Raw genomic sequence first — 15,043 nt, forward strand, 5'->3', positions numbered from 1 at the left:
CGCTTCCGGTCCGTGTGGTTGACGCTCTGGCGCGGGTGGCGGTCTGGAGATCAGAGTTGGCGCGGTCTGTGGTCCATCTATTTGCGAATCGGCCTCCTTTTCCAGGATCATGGCTACTGACTCCTGGGCCCTGGCTGTGGACGAGCAGGAAGCGGCTGTCAAGTCGGTCAGTGGCTTCAGCTACGCACTGGGTGCTCGTAGCAGACGCTGCTTGGAGGCCTGGGAGCAGCCCGGGTTGAGCAGGCCCGGGACCCTCACATCCTTAAGTCGCCGCGGGAGATCGCTTAACCTGGTTTGCGCCCAGGGCCTAAGAGATCAATGTCGAACTTTTTTTTTTTTTTTTTTTTTTTTGTCTTCTGGGCTAAAGATCTTATATCCTGTGGCAAATCTGTCTCTGTTGTGTTCGCTGTTTTTTTTTTTTTTTTTTTTTTTTCCTATGGAATCTCAATGGGGTTGGAAGGGAAGGCAGTTTATTCGCTGATTCTCTTTTTCGTTTATATTTTTATTGATGTCGTACCATCGCTTCTTTTAGCATTTTAATTAACAAGGTTGGCAGTTTGTAGTTCTTTGTAGCAGAACAGATTCAAGTTTAGATTTACTGTTTGTTATTGCTGAAGACTAGTGCTCTGTATGGTGCGTGCACCTCACGCGTGCATGCAAGGCATCTACACCTCTGACCCCTAGATTTAATGGATTTAGATGGGAGGGAGCCCCTGCAAATTGTTAGTCATAAGCCATCATGGGGGTTAATTACAGTGTAAATAGGTTTTCTGTCCTAAAAGTTTTAGGTTTGTCAGTATTGGTGATAATGGACTATTATTGATCTTAATATGAATTTTTTTCCTTGTAATCTAATTTTGTATTTTTTTGTGTAAGTTATTTCTTCAGTAGTCAACGCTTTTTGCTTTGGAAAGGATTATAAATTTGTCAAAAGTTATCTGAGATCGAGTGGAGTATAGGAAGATACTTTAAAGTCAGTGTTAGGAAGTTTAGAATGTGAAAAGTATTGTGAAAGAGTAAGGAGAATATGATAAATAAGTTCTAAATGGAGAAAGAAAATTTATGAATAGGGATGTCTTGTGAACTAGATACTGAAGAATGAGTTTGAGATAGAGGTGGAGACAAAGGCATTTTAGGAGAGAATGCAAAAAATACGATAAACTTACCAAGAGAACAAGAATCACAACTCATTTTTGCTGCAGTTTAAATTACCTAGGGCAATATAGAAATATTAGGGCGGGGGAGACAGCATTATTGTTATTCAAACAGACTTATGCCTGAGATTCTCAGGTTCAATCTCTTTTTTTTTTTTCTCCAGGGTTATTTCTGGGGCTCAGTACCTTCACTATGAATTCAGTGCTTCTGGAGGCCACTTTTTCCCTTTTCTTGCCCTTGTTGTTTATCGTTGTTGTCGCCGTAATTGTTGGATAGGACAGAGAAATGCAGAGAGGAGGGGAAGACGGGAAAGAAAGACAGACACCTGCAGACCTGCTTCACCGCTCTGAAGTGATTCCCCTGCAGGTGGGGAGCCAGGGGCTTGAACCAAGATCCTTTTGCAATCCTTGTACTTTGCGCTATGTGCGCTTAACCCACTGCACTACCGCCCGGTCCCCCTCCTTTTAAAAAAAATATTTATTTATTCATTCCCTTTTGTTGCCCTTGTTTTATGTATTTATTATTGATGTCGTTGTTGGATAGGACAGAGAGACATGGAGCAAGGAGGGGAAGACAGAGGGGGAGAGAAAGATAGACACCTGTAGACCTGCTTCACCGCCTGTGAAGGGACTCCTCTGCAGGTGGGAGCCAGGGGCTTAAACCGGGATCCTGTAGCAAGTCCTTGCGCTTTGCGCTACGTGCACTTAACCCGCTGCGCTACTGCCTGACTCCCGGTCCCCCTCTTTTTTTAATATACTTTTTTTTTTTTAAGATTTTATTTATTTGTGAGAAAGCTAGAAGGAGAAAGAACCAGGCATCACTCTGGTATACGTGCTGCCGGGGATTGAACACAGGACCTCATGCTTGAGAGTCCAGTACTTTACCCACTGCACCATCACTTGGCCCACACCCAGGTTCAGTCTCTTCACCCCTCCACCCCCACCACCATAAACCAAAGCTGAGGAGCTGAGAACACTTTTTTTAAAAAAAAAGAAAGATTATTGAGATTTACTTTGACTCAACTAAGGACCAAAAGAGGAGAGACTTTCCTTGGTGAGGATTTTTATTTTTTTTTATATTTTATGTATTTATTTTCACTTTTGTTGCCCATGTTGTTTTTTATTGTTGTATTTATTATTATAGTTGTTGTTGATGTTGTTGGATAGGACAGACAGAAATGGAGAGAGGAGGGGGAGAGAAAGATAGACACCTGCAGACCTGCTTCACCGCCCGTGAAGCTACTCCTCTTCAGGTGGGGAGCTGGGGCTTGAACCAGGATCCTTATGTAGGTCCTTGCACTTAGCGCCACATACGCTTAACCCGCGGCACTACTGCCCAACTCCCGATTTTTAATTTTTTTATTCTTTGTGCCTTTATGATATACCACTCCTGGTTGTCACTTTTTTCTTCTTTCTTCCTTTCTTTCACTCTTTTAATTTGATAAGGCAAACATTGAGGGGGAAAGTGGACATAGAGAGGGAGAGAGACAGACACCTACAGCCCTGGGTCATATGTCTTGAAGCTTCCTGCTGGTGTGGAGTGAGTAATTTGAACCCAGGTCCTTGCATCTGGTGAAGTGTGTTCTCAACTGGGTGTGCCACCAATTGGCCTGAGGATTGTTTTTCAATCAGAACACTATTGAGCTTTGGTACTGGTGGTGTTAGGGATCAAATCTGGGACCTCTCTCCTTGGTCCTGGTTTGGTGTTCTTTTCCTTCCTGTTTCTGGAGCTTCACCTTTCTGGGCTGATTCCCCTCGCTCCTTAGATTCAGGGTGAGATAGACACAAAGACACTGTAGTATGGAAGCTTCTTCCAGTGCAGTGAGGACCAGGCTCGAACCTGAGTTGTATGCATGGCAGAGCAGACACACTATCAAATTGAGCCATTTTGCTCACCAGGCTTAGAGGTTTTTATGGATACTGACAATATGAATGAGCTGGCAAGATTTATTAATATTTGATTGCAAAGAACAAAATACATTAGAAGTGATATCTAAACGAAAAGGTCAAAAAGAAAAGATCAGTGTAGAAATTTTCTAGCAGCTGAGAGAAAGGTGGTAGAACTGAAAACCATAATTCTTTTTTTTTAAGATTTTAATATTTTTTAATATTTTATTTATTTATTGGAAACAAATTTAGAGAGGAGGGAGAGACATAGAGGGAAAGAGACAGAGAGACACCTGCAGCCCTACTTCACTGCTGGTGAAGTTTTTTCCCCTGCAGGTGGGAACCAAGGACTTGAACCTGGGTCCTTGCGCACTGTAATGTGTGCCACTTAACCAGGTGTGCCACCTGGCCTCAAAGATCTTAATTCTAACGAGAAGCCTAGGTAGCAGGAAAAGGGCTGGTTTGATAAAGAGAATGATGGATTCGGGCTTGGCTCTGAATTTTAGCTAAGGAGGACATTTTGGTAAGCACCTGTGTTTGGAGTCCCTAGATGATGTCTAGGTTTAATAGGAACACTCACAGGACTTAGCATACATTCATAGTTTTACAACTATGATTTTCTTTTTTAAAAAGGTTTATTTATTATTGGATAGAGACAGAAATTGAGAGGGGTGAAGGAATCAGACAGGGAGAAGACAGAGAGGTGTCTGCAGCCCTGCTTCACCACTCATGAAGCTTTCCCCATTGGTGGGAGCCAAGGGCTTGAATCTGGATCCTTGTGCATTGAAAAGTGTATGCTTAACCAGTTGTGCCTCTGCCTGGCACCCAGCTATGATTTTCTCCAACAAAAGAAGATAACAAAGCTAAATTATCAAAAGGAAAATTGACACTGGACAAAGGCCAGACTTCTAACTGTACTCTTCTAGTAGAGGTATAAAGCAAGAATGAAGACGTTGCTACATACTGCTTTTCATAAAACTTCTTAAGACATTTAGTTGTGTCATTTCTTACTGTATCTAGAAAAGAACTAAGTAAGTTTTTGTGTCAAGGTTCGATGTTCTAGAAAGAACATAAGTTGTGGCTATGGGAAGGTGGCTTAGTTCTATAGCACACTCCTTGCATATGTGAGGCCCTGGGTTCAATTCTCAGCACTGTGATAAAAGTGTTGATTTAGTCTAAATAAAAATAAAAATTAGTGGTGTGGAACTAATTAGTGTAATCTTACAATTTTGTAACCCACTATTAATCTCACAAGTTACAAATGGGTGGAGTTTAAAATTTAAAGAAATGTAAGTTTGAGGAGAACCTAATGTTACAAATGTAATTTAAGGTCTCTCACCTTTTTTCTTTTTTTTAAATTATTATTTTTAAATTTATTTTCCCTTTTGTTGCCCTTGTTTTTTATTGTAATTATTGTTGTTGTTGTTGATGTCATTGGATAGGACAGAAAGAAATGGAGAGAGGAGGGAAAGACAGGGGGAAAGACAGACACCTGCAGACCTGCTTCACCGCCTGTGAAGTGACTCCCCTTCAGGTGGGGAGCCTGGGGCTCAAACTGGTATCCTTATGCCGGTCCTTGTGCTTTGCGCCATTGGGTGCCATTTGTTGTTAAAATTCCGGAGGCTCTTGCTGGCCGGGTTGGCTTCGCAGTGGTGAACAGAGACGCGGAGACAAGGGCTGGGCAGGGAAGCTGTATTTCTTTATTCAGGAACAACGATTCATAAACTAAGACAAACTAATCACCAAACAGAACTCTGCTGTCTCTTTGCGGCGGCACAAGCACTCCCTCTTACTCTCGAACTCAGGAACTCTCCAACTCTAGAACTCTGGAACTCTCTTACTGGGGAACCCTCTGAAAACTCTGGCACTCTCGAACTCAGGAACCCTCTCTCGGGGTTCCTTGGGGTGGCGCCAAGCGGGCCCGCGAAATTAACTGGACTGATCCAATTCTCTTGGCGGGGGAGGGCTAGAACAAACCAATGTAAAGCATACGACAGCCACCTGTGCTTAACCCACTGCGCTACCGCCCGACTCCCTTATTATTATTTTTAAAATATTTATTCCCTTTTGTTGCTCTTGTTTTATTGTTGTAGTTATTATTGTTGTTGTTATTGATGTCGTTGTTGTTGGATAGGACAGAGAGAAATGCGCTTAACCCACCAACTCCCTACTTTTTATTATTTTTTTTAAGCCACAACGCTTCTCAGATCTGGTTTAAAGTGGTGTGGGGGATTGAACCTGGGCCTCTGGAGTCTCAAGCATGAAAGTCTTTTTGTATAATCATAATACTATCTTGCCCATCCTCTCTCGCTTTTTTTTTTTTTAAGACTTTGAAACAGTTTCACCCAAGCTTTTATTTATTTATTATTATTTTTTTTAACTTTTTAAAAAAATATTTATTTTATTTATTCCCTTTTGTTGCCCTTGTTGTTTTACTGTTGTAGTTATTATTGTTGTTGTCGTTGTTGGATATGACAGAGAGAAATGGAGAGAGGAGGGGAAGACAGAGAGGGGGAGAGAAAGATAGACACCTGCAGACCTGCTTCACCGCCTGTGAAGGGACTCCCCTGCAGGTGGGGAGCTGGGGTTCGAACCGGGATCCTTATGCCGGTCCTTGTGCTTTGCGCCACCTGCGCTTAACCCGCTGTGCTACAGCCCGACTCCCTCAAGCTTTTATTTTTTTAAAGATTTTTATTTATTTATTAATGAGAAAGATAGGAGAACTAGATATCAGTGGTACATGTGCTTTCAGGATTGAACGCGGGATCTCATGCTTGACAGTCCAGTGCCTGATCCACTGCTCCACCTCCTGGACCACTCACCCAAGCTTTTAAAACAGTTTTGCCTGAGCAGCAAAGTAATAATAATAATAACTACCTGAATGAATATGTGTTGAACTAGTTACTAATTTCTGTTAGATTTTCTTTTATTAAATATTTTTTTGGGGGGCCGGGTGGTGGCGCACCTGGTTGAACACACATGCACATGTTAGAATGTGCAAGGACCCAGGTTCAAGCCCCTGGTTCCCACCTGCAGGGGGAAAGCTTTACAAGTGGTGAAGCAGTGCTGCAGGTATCTCTCTCCCTTTCTATCTCTCTCTTTCCTCTCAATTTCTGGCTGTCTATCAAATAAAGATAATAAAAAAATTCTAATTAAAATTTACATATTAGTGAGTGAGAAAGAACCAGAGCATCACTCTTGCACATGCTAAGCCAGGGAACCAAACTTGGGACCTCATGCTTTACTGCACCACACCCTACGCTGCTCTATTAGATTTTCACTAGGGAACTTATTTTTGATCAAAAAGACCATCTTTGGTTGGGTTGTTTGCTTAACGTGGTTTCATTTTATTCCCATTCAGATAAGTAATTTGCAGATCACGGAAGAAAAGGTCAAACCAGATACCAATGGTGAGTCACTAGTAACTACAAGTTGGGTAGAAGTTTCTGGTGTGCTCCTGCTTTGTGACTACAGGAACATTGTGAAAAGCAGCTGTCATTTAACATATTTACAAAAGATAGCACTGACTTTGAGAGCCATTAACTTGGCTTCATTACTGAAACAGTTATGTTAGTTTTCCAGATTTTATCCAGTTTCTGACTCAAAAATCACTGTTGTACTTAAACCTCACTTGACAATATTTCTTTAAAATGTCTTAGTAGAATTTTTGAAACATTAATGTAGGTACTGTCAATCTAAAGAGGTAAATTGAAGCAAGCTCATATTTGTAATAAAAAAGTGTTCATTGGGAAATGCAGAAATTACAGTTTAGAACATGCAACCTGAATCGAGTTACATGTGGGTTGACAAAGGTGTGGGAGTATGGTATGCTTATGGGCAGGGAACTAGGCGGGGAACAGTGTTCATTTAGAATCTGTTAAAGTATGAACAGATACTAGTCCGGAAAGTTTTCAAGCAGATTAAAGTAGCTCAGTCAGATATGTAACGGTCAGTTTGGCCCACTTTGTATGACTAGTCCAATTTAAATAATTTCTTTTTTTTAAATTTATTTTAATATTTTAATTATCTTTATTTATTGGATAGAGACAGCCATAAATTGAGAGGAGGAGGGGAGATAGAGAGACAGAGAGACACCTGCAGAACTGCTTCACCACTCGCAAAGCTTTCCCCCTGCAGGTGGGGCCTAGGGCCTTGAACCTGGGTCTTTGTGCACTATAACATGTTCACTCAACCAGGTGCGCCACCACCTGGCCCCTTTCTTTCTTCTCTTTTTTTTTTTAACCATTATGTTATCTCCCCTGTCTGGTCTTTTTATTTTATTTTATTTTTTACATTTTATTTATTTATTTGATAAAGACAGAAATGGAGAGAGAAGGAAGAGATAGAGAAGATTTGCAGCATTGCTTCACCTCTCGTGAAGCTTTCTCTTTGCACGTGGGGACCTCAGGCCTTTGAACTTGTGTCCTTTTCACATTGTAGTGTGTGCACTCAACCAGGTGCAGCACCACCTGGCTACCCTGTTCATTTCTTTACTTTGTCTCTGGAAACTGAACAAAGTTTAGAAATCCTGTTATGAGGGAGGAATTGATTAGCTTTTTATTATCTAAAAAATTTACAATACAACTATCAGTCATTATGAAGAAAAACAATTGTTTTCTTATTACACAGGCTGTTTCTTAATACAACACCCCTGAGTTTCATTCTGTTTTGGCTTGAGTGCTCCTGTCTCAAAACTCTTGATGTGTGTATAATAAACCTTTACTGATTATTATTTTGGTGATTCATTGGTTTTGCTTTAGCTATTTCTGAACTTTTGACAAATCCAAGCAGCAGATTTATGCACTCAAAACTGGGGAGAAGCTTGTGGTAAATGTTGGTTGGTTAAAGGATAATTTTAGTTTTTGTAAACCAGGTATTTATGAGAAGTTAAGCTCTCAGTTCATCAGTCTTTAAGGCTTTTTAGTTTTCTGGGCCTCAGGCATGAAAGTCATAATCATGACTCTTCCCCATAATCATGCTATTTTCCCAACCCTATCTCTCTGGTTTTATTTTAGTTTATTTTAAATATATGTATTTATCTACTTATGAGAGAGAACCAGAGCATTACTCTGACACATGCCATCCTGAGGATTGAACTCTGGATCTCACATTTGAGAGACCAAAGCCTTATCCATTATGCCACTTTTTGAGCAGCTGCATAGTGTGGCTTAAACAACAGGGACTTACTGTCCCACAGTTTTTGAGGCAAAAGCACAAGACCAACGTATTGACAGTGGGTTCCTTCTGAGGTCTGTGAAAAAGAATCTATTACTGCATGCCTATCCTTGGCTTCCGGTAGTTTGCTAGCAATCTTTGGCGTTCCTTAGTTTGTAAAATGAAATTTGGCATTACTCCAGTCTCTGCTTTCATTGCTCACTCTGGGTTCTTTCTATGTGCATATCTATGTCCATATGTACTCCTTTTATTTATATACTTCTTTTAAATAATTTTTTAAATATTTTAAAAATATCTTTATTTTCCCTTTTGTTGCCCTTTTTTATTGTTGTGGTAGTTATTGTTGTTGTTACTGATGTCATCATTATTAGGACAGAGAGAAATGGAGAGAGGAGGGGAAGACAGAGAGGGGTGGAGAAAGACAGACACCTGCAGACCTGCTTCACCGCCTGTGAAGCGACTCCCCTGCAGGTGGGGAGTCGGGCTCGAACCAGGATGCTTCGTGCCACCTGTGCTTAACCCACTGCACTACCGCCCGACTCCCTATTTATATACTTCTAAAAGATTTTATTTGTTATATATATTATATATATATATATATATATATATATATATATATATATATATATGAGAGTTTCACATGAGACAGCAGGAGGGAGACAGAGAGACTAGAATGCCACATGCAGCTCCAGAAAACAAACCAGGATTCTCAGGCATGCAAATCTGATGACCTATCACCTGAACTATTTCTCCATCTGTACAGGATGTCCTTTTACAAGGACATCAGTCATACTGAATTGGAATCCACGAATGACTTCATTTTAAATAATTTCATCTCAATGAACTTTTTTTTTTTTTTTAATAAGATCACATTCTGAGGTACTGAGGACTTCAGCATAAGAATTGCAGGTGGGGAGATAGCATAATGGTTATGCTTGAGGTGCTAAAGGTTCCATGTTCAATTGCCTACACCACCATAAGCCAGAGCTGATCAGTGCTCTGATAAAATAAAAATAAATAAAAAATGATTTTGTGGGGACACATTTCAACCTGTAATACACTACAATCCTTCAAATTACCCATTACTAGATTTTTTAAATATTCTTCCAAAATTTATTTATATATAGAGACAGAGGAATTGGAGAGAGGAGGAGGAGATAGAGAGGGAGAGAGAGAGGGAGGGAGAGAGAGACCTGCAGCTTTGCTTCACTACACACAAAGCTTTCCCCTTGCAGGTGGGGACCAAGGGCTTGAACTCAGGTCCCTGTGCACTGTAATGTGTGCACTTAACCTAACCAGGTGTGCCACCATCGGCTCCTCCAAAATTTCTTTATGAAAAGCAAATGCAGGTATAGACTTTGTTTATTTACTTATTTTTTTGCCTCCAGGGTTATCATTGGGGCTTAGTGCCTGCAGTACAAATCTAATGCTCCTGGAGGCCATATTTTTTCCATTGTTGCTGCTGCATAGTACAGAGAGAAATCAAGAGAGGAGGGGAAGGCAGAGAGGAGGAGACAAGGACAGACAACTGCTGACCTGCTTCGCCACTTGCAAAGCGACCCCTTGGGAGCTAGGGGCTCAAACTGGAATTCTTAATCTAGTCCTTGCTTTTCGAGCCATGTGCACTTAACCGCTTGAGCTACTGCCCAGCCCCCCAGATTTCCACTTAATGTAGTATATATAATATACTTACACCTTTTCTCCATTCAACAACATACTTCAGAAAACTTTACATATCAGTCATGGAGCTTCTGCACATTTTTAAAATTTTACTTATTAACAGAAGGGGTAGAGAGCTAGAAATTACTCTCATACATGTGTTACTTAGGGCCTCATGCTTTTAGTGCTAGAGTTCTAGACAGTGCTGTTCTGCACTGTTTTATTCCTTCATAGCTTTGTGCTATGTTTTAGTGATCCTGTTTAATTCTTTAGGACTTAACTATGCCACTTACTGAAAAGACTCCTTTCTATATTCTTTTTTTTTTATTGTTGCTGTAGTTATTGTTGTTGTTATTGTTATTGATGTCGTCATTGTTGGATAGGACAGAGAGAAATGGAGAGAGGAGGGGAAGACAGAGAGGGGGAGAGAAAGACAGACACCTGCAGACCTGCTTCACCCGCCTGTGAAGCGACTCCCCTGCAGGTGGGGAGCTGGGGGCTCGAACCGGGATCCTTAAGCCGGTCCTTGCGCTTCGTGTCCTTTCTACATTCTATATCCTTGGTTCCTTTGTCTTAAAATAGTTGTTTATATGTGTGAGGGCTTATTTCTTTTTTATAATTAAAAAAAAATTTATATTTATTTTCCCTTTTGTTGCCTTTTTTTTTTTATTGTTGTTGTAGTTATTGTTGTTGTTGGATAGGACAGAGAGAAATGGAGAGAGGAGGGGAAGACAGAGGGGGGGAGAGAAAGATAAGACACCTGCAGACCTGCTTCACCGCCTGTGAAGGGATCTCCTTGCAGGTGGGGAGCCGGGGCTCGACCTGGGATCCTTACACCGGCCCATGCGCTTTGTGTCATGTGCGCTTAACCCGCTGCACTACCACCCGACTCCCTTTATAATTTTCTAATTATCTTTAGTTATTGGATAGAAACAGCCAGAAATTGAGAGGGAAGGGGGAGATAGCAAGGGAGAGAGACAGATACTATCTTTAGTTATTGGATAGAAACAGCCAGAAATTGAGAGGGAAGGGGGAGATAGCAAGGGAGAGAGACAGATACTGCAGCACTGCTACTTGCAGAGCTTTCCCCCTTAAGGGTTTACTTCTTTTTCTTTTCTTTTTTTTTTTTTTTTCTTAAGATTTCATTTATTTATTGATGAGAAAGATAGGAGGAGAGAGAAAGAACCAGACATCGCTCTGTTACATGTGCTGCCGGGGATCGGACTTGGGACCTCCTGCTTGAGAGTCTAGTGCCACCTCCCGAACCACCAGGGTTTATTTCTTTTAGTTTAATTTGTTTTTATTTTATTTATTTAAATATTTATTTATTCCCTTTTGTTGCCCTTGTTTTTTATTGTAGTTATTGATGTCGTCGTTGTTGGATAGGACAGAGAGAGGGGGAGAGAGAGAAAGACACCTGCAGACCTGCTTCACCGCTTGTGAAGTGACTTTGCTGCAGGTGGGGAGCTGGGACTTGAACCCGAATTATTATCCTGGTCCTTGAGCTTTGCGGCCACGTGCGCTTAACCTGCTGTGCTACTGCCCGACTCCCTATTTTTATTTTATTTAAAAATTTTTTTCCCTTTAGTTGCTCTTGTTTATCGTTGCTATTGCTATTGTTATTGTTGTTATTGCTGTTGTTGTGTTGGATGGGAGAGAGAAAAATGGAGAGAGGAGGGAAAGACGGGGAGAGAAAGACACCTGCAGACCTAATTCACCGCTTTTGAAGCAACTCCCCTGCAGGTGGGGAGCCAGAGACTTGAACCCGAATCCTTAGGTCCTTGTACTTTGCGCCATGTGCGCTTAACCTGCTGCGCCACCGCCCAGCTCCCGAGGGTTTATTTCTAAGTTCTAAACTTTGTACTATTGATCTTTGTGTCTATTTTATTCCAGTACCACACAGTTTTGAGTACTATAGCCTTGTAACACAATTTGAAGTCAGGAAACATGAGCCCCCTAGTCTTCCACACACACTCCTCCAGGACTGTTTTGTTGATTCTGGGTCTTCTAAGGTTCCAGATAAGTTTCTGGAGTATTTGATCAATTTCTTTTTTCTTTTCTTTTCTTTTCTTTTCTTTTCATCCTTCCTTTTTTTTTTAATTCTTTATTCCCTTTTGTTGCCCTTGTTGTTTTACTGTTGTAGTTATTATTGTTATTATTGATGTTGTTGGATAGGACAGAGAGAAATGAAGAGAGGAGGGAAGACAGCAAGGGGGAGAGAAACATAGACACCTGCAGACCTACTTTACTGCCTGTGGGGAGCCGGCGGCTGGAACCAGGATCTTTATGCCAGCCCTTGCAGCCTTATGTGCTTTGCACCACGTGCACTTAACCCGCTGCCCTACTGCTCGACTCCCCTTTCTTTTTTAAGATTTTATTTATTCATTAGTGAGAAAGATAGGAGGAGAGAGAAACATATGTCGCTAAAACACTGAATTTTCAAGCAAGAGGTCCTGAGTTTGGTCCCTGGCATCACAGTTGCCAGATTGATGCTTTGACTCTCTCTCATTGACAACTACATCAATTTTTTTGGAGTAGGGGGGAGAGTCTTGCTCAGTCTCTTTGTATCTTTTTCTCTCATTACTAAAAATAATAATAAAGAGGGGGGCTGGGTTAAGTGCACATAGTATGGGGCACAAGGACCCGCTCAAGGATCCCAGTTTGAGTCCCAGTCCCCCAGTCCCTGTCCATCCAGTTCGCCACCCCCTCTCTTCCCCTCCCCTCTCAATTTCTTTCTGACCTATCCAGCAGCAACAAAAATGGAAAAAATGGCCTCTAAGAGCAGTGGATTCATAGTGCAGGCACCAAGCCCCAGCGATAACCCTGGAGGCAAAATAAAAATTAATAATGATAATAAAGTAAAAAAATAAAAATACTTAAGAAAAGAAAAATGTCGTGGTCCGGGAGGTGGTGCAGTGGTAAAGCTTTGGACTCTCAAGCATGAGGTCCGGAGTTCGATTCCCGGCAGCACACGTGCCAGAGTGATGTCTGGTTCTTTCTCTCTCCTCCTCTCTTTCTCATAAATAAATAAGATCTTAAAAAAAAAAAAAAAAAAGAAAAAGAAAAATGTCATTAGAATTTTAGTGAGTCTATATTGTTTTTGATGTGATGGCCATTGTATTTTTATTATTTTATATATATAATTTATTATTGAATAGAGACAGAGAAATTGAAAGGGAATGGGAAGGTAGACAGAGAGACACCTAAAGCTCTGTTTTACCACTCATGAAGCTTTCCCCCTGCAGGTGGGGACTAGGAGCTTGGTCCTAGGTCTTTACACACAGTAATGTGATACTTAACCAGGCGCACCACCACCTGGCCCTTTGTCATTTTTATTTGCTTATTAAATGTTAATTTATAGGAGAGGGAGAACCAAAGCATTATTTTGGCACATCTGATGCTGGGGATCAAACCTGGGACCTCATGGTTTCCAGTCTAATGCTGGGGTGGAGTTAGATGTTGGTTCTTCTGGCTGAGAGCACATGTTAATTTGAAAGGAGCCAGGTTCAAGACCCTGGCCCCCACCTGCTGGGAGGAAGCTTTGCAAGTGGTTAAGCACTGTTTTAGGCATCTCTCTTTCTTCCTCTCTTATTTTCCCTTTATCTCTTGATTTCTGTCTCTATTATAAAAACAAAACAAAACAAACCCCCCCAATCCAGTGCCTAATCTACTGTGCTACCTACCTCCTGCTGTACAATGGTCATTTTAATAATGTTAATTCTTCCATTCTAAGAATATGGACTGTCTTTGCATTTCTTTGTGAATTCTATTTCCTTTAGTAGTGACTTACATTTTCTTTTGATTTTCTTGCTTATGGTAGCACAGGGAATTAAACCTGGGACTTCTAGTGCTTCTGGCATGAAAATCTGTTGAGTACCAATGGGGCTGTTCCCACAACCATAGTACTATTATTTTTGTTGTTATTTATTTTTTACCAGAGTTTCCTCAGTTCTTGCTTATGGTAGTGTAGGGAATTCAACCTGGGGTGTTGGGACCTCAGGCATGAGAATCTCTTTGCATAACACTGTCTCCCCTGCTATTGTTATTTATTATTATTATTATTTTTTATTGCCACCAGGGTTAATCACGGGGCTTCAGTGCCAGCACAGTGCATCCACTGCTCCTGGTGTCCATTTTTCCTTTAAATTATTCTTATATAAGACAGAGAAATTGAGGGGAGGGAGAGGTGGGGAGATACAAAAAGTCACCAACAGACCTACTCAGCTCTGTCTTATGGTGGTGCTGGGAATTGAATTTGGGACATGCAAGCCTTAGACGTGAAAGTCCTTTTGTCTTTCTCTCCCCCTCTATCTTCCCCTCCCCTCTCAATTTCTCTCTGTCCTATCTAATAAAATGGAAAAAAATGGCCACCGGAGAGCACTGGATTAGTAATGCTGGCACTGACCCCCAGTGATAACCTTGGAGGAAAGAAAAAAAAAAGACTTATCAGACAGATAGTACCAAATATTTGCAGTTTAGTAATTTAAATCACTTAATTGCTTAAATCATCGAATATAAAAGCTTTTCTTTGTGTCTGAGAGGTGCCACTATGTATAAAGTGTTGGACTTGCAGTATGAGGTCCTGAGTTTCATTCTTAGCACTGCACATGCCAGAGTGATACTCAAGTTCTCTCTTCTCTTTCTCAGTAAATAAATGAATCTTTCCAAAAAGTGATATTTTCTATTTTGGGGGTAGGTTTGATATTTGCCTTTAAAATTCTGATAACTATTTTCTTATATAGGTGTTATCAAGACCAGTACTGCAGGAGAGAAAGCAAATGAAGAGGAGAAAGGTAACTACTCTTTGAGACCCTGTAGCAAGAGACAGTTTGACCCAAGACTTACCTACCTTCAGGAAGCTAAAAGCACTCTGAGTTCTAAGGTCAAGGAAATGAGAAATCAGCAGAGAAAATTTGGAAGTAGTTAGTGAGGTGGAAGGGAACCAAAAGAGTATGGTGTTTGTTTTCTTTTTCCTTTTTCTTTCCTGCTACTCCTGTTTTAAATAGAGCACTGCTCATCTCTGGCTTGTGGTGTGGGGGATTGAACCTGGGCCTTTAGAGCCTTAGACCTTTAGAGTCTATTATACTGTCTACCTTTACCCAAGAGTATGGTGCTTCAGAAATCAGAAGAAAGTGTTTGGTGAGCTTGACATAAACTGTTGAGGTTGA

General features: G+C 41.0%; 1 protein-coding gene across 1 annotated transcript in view; it reads left to right on the plus strand.

Moving 5' to 3' along the window:
* Positions 1-15,043, plus strand: part of LOC103116714 (ATP-dependent RNA helicase DDX19A) — a 35,247-nt gene continuing 20,204 nt past the window's right edge. The window contains exons 1-3 of the mRNA XM_007526665.3: positions 1-166; positions 6,403-6,451; positions 14,618-14,668. Of these exons, the coding sequence (XP_007526727.1) occupies positions 110-166; positions 6,403-6,451; positions 14,618-14,668 (157 nt within the window). The 5' untranslated portion in view covers positions 1-109. The remainder of the gene's footprint in view (positions 167-6,402; positions 6,452-14,617; positions 14,669-15,043) is intronic.

This window comes from Erinaceus europaeus, chromosome 2 (assembly GCF_950295315.1).
Source record: "Erinaceus europaeus chromosome 2, mEriEur2.1, whole genome shotgun sequence".
In the NCBI taxonomy this organism is placed as follows: domain Eukaryota; kingdom Metazoa; phylum Chordata; class Mammalia; order Eulipotyphla; family Erinaceidae; genus Erinaceus; species Erinaceus europaeus.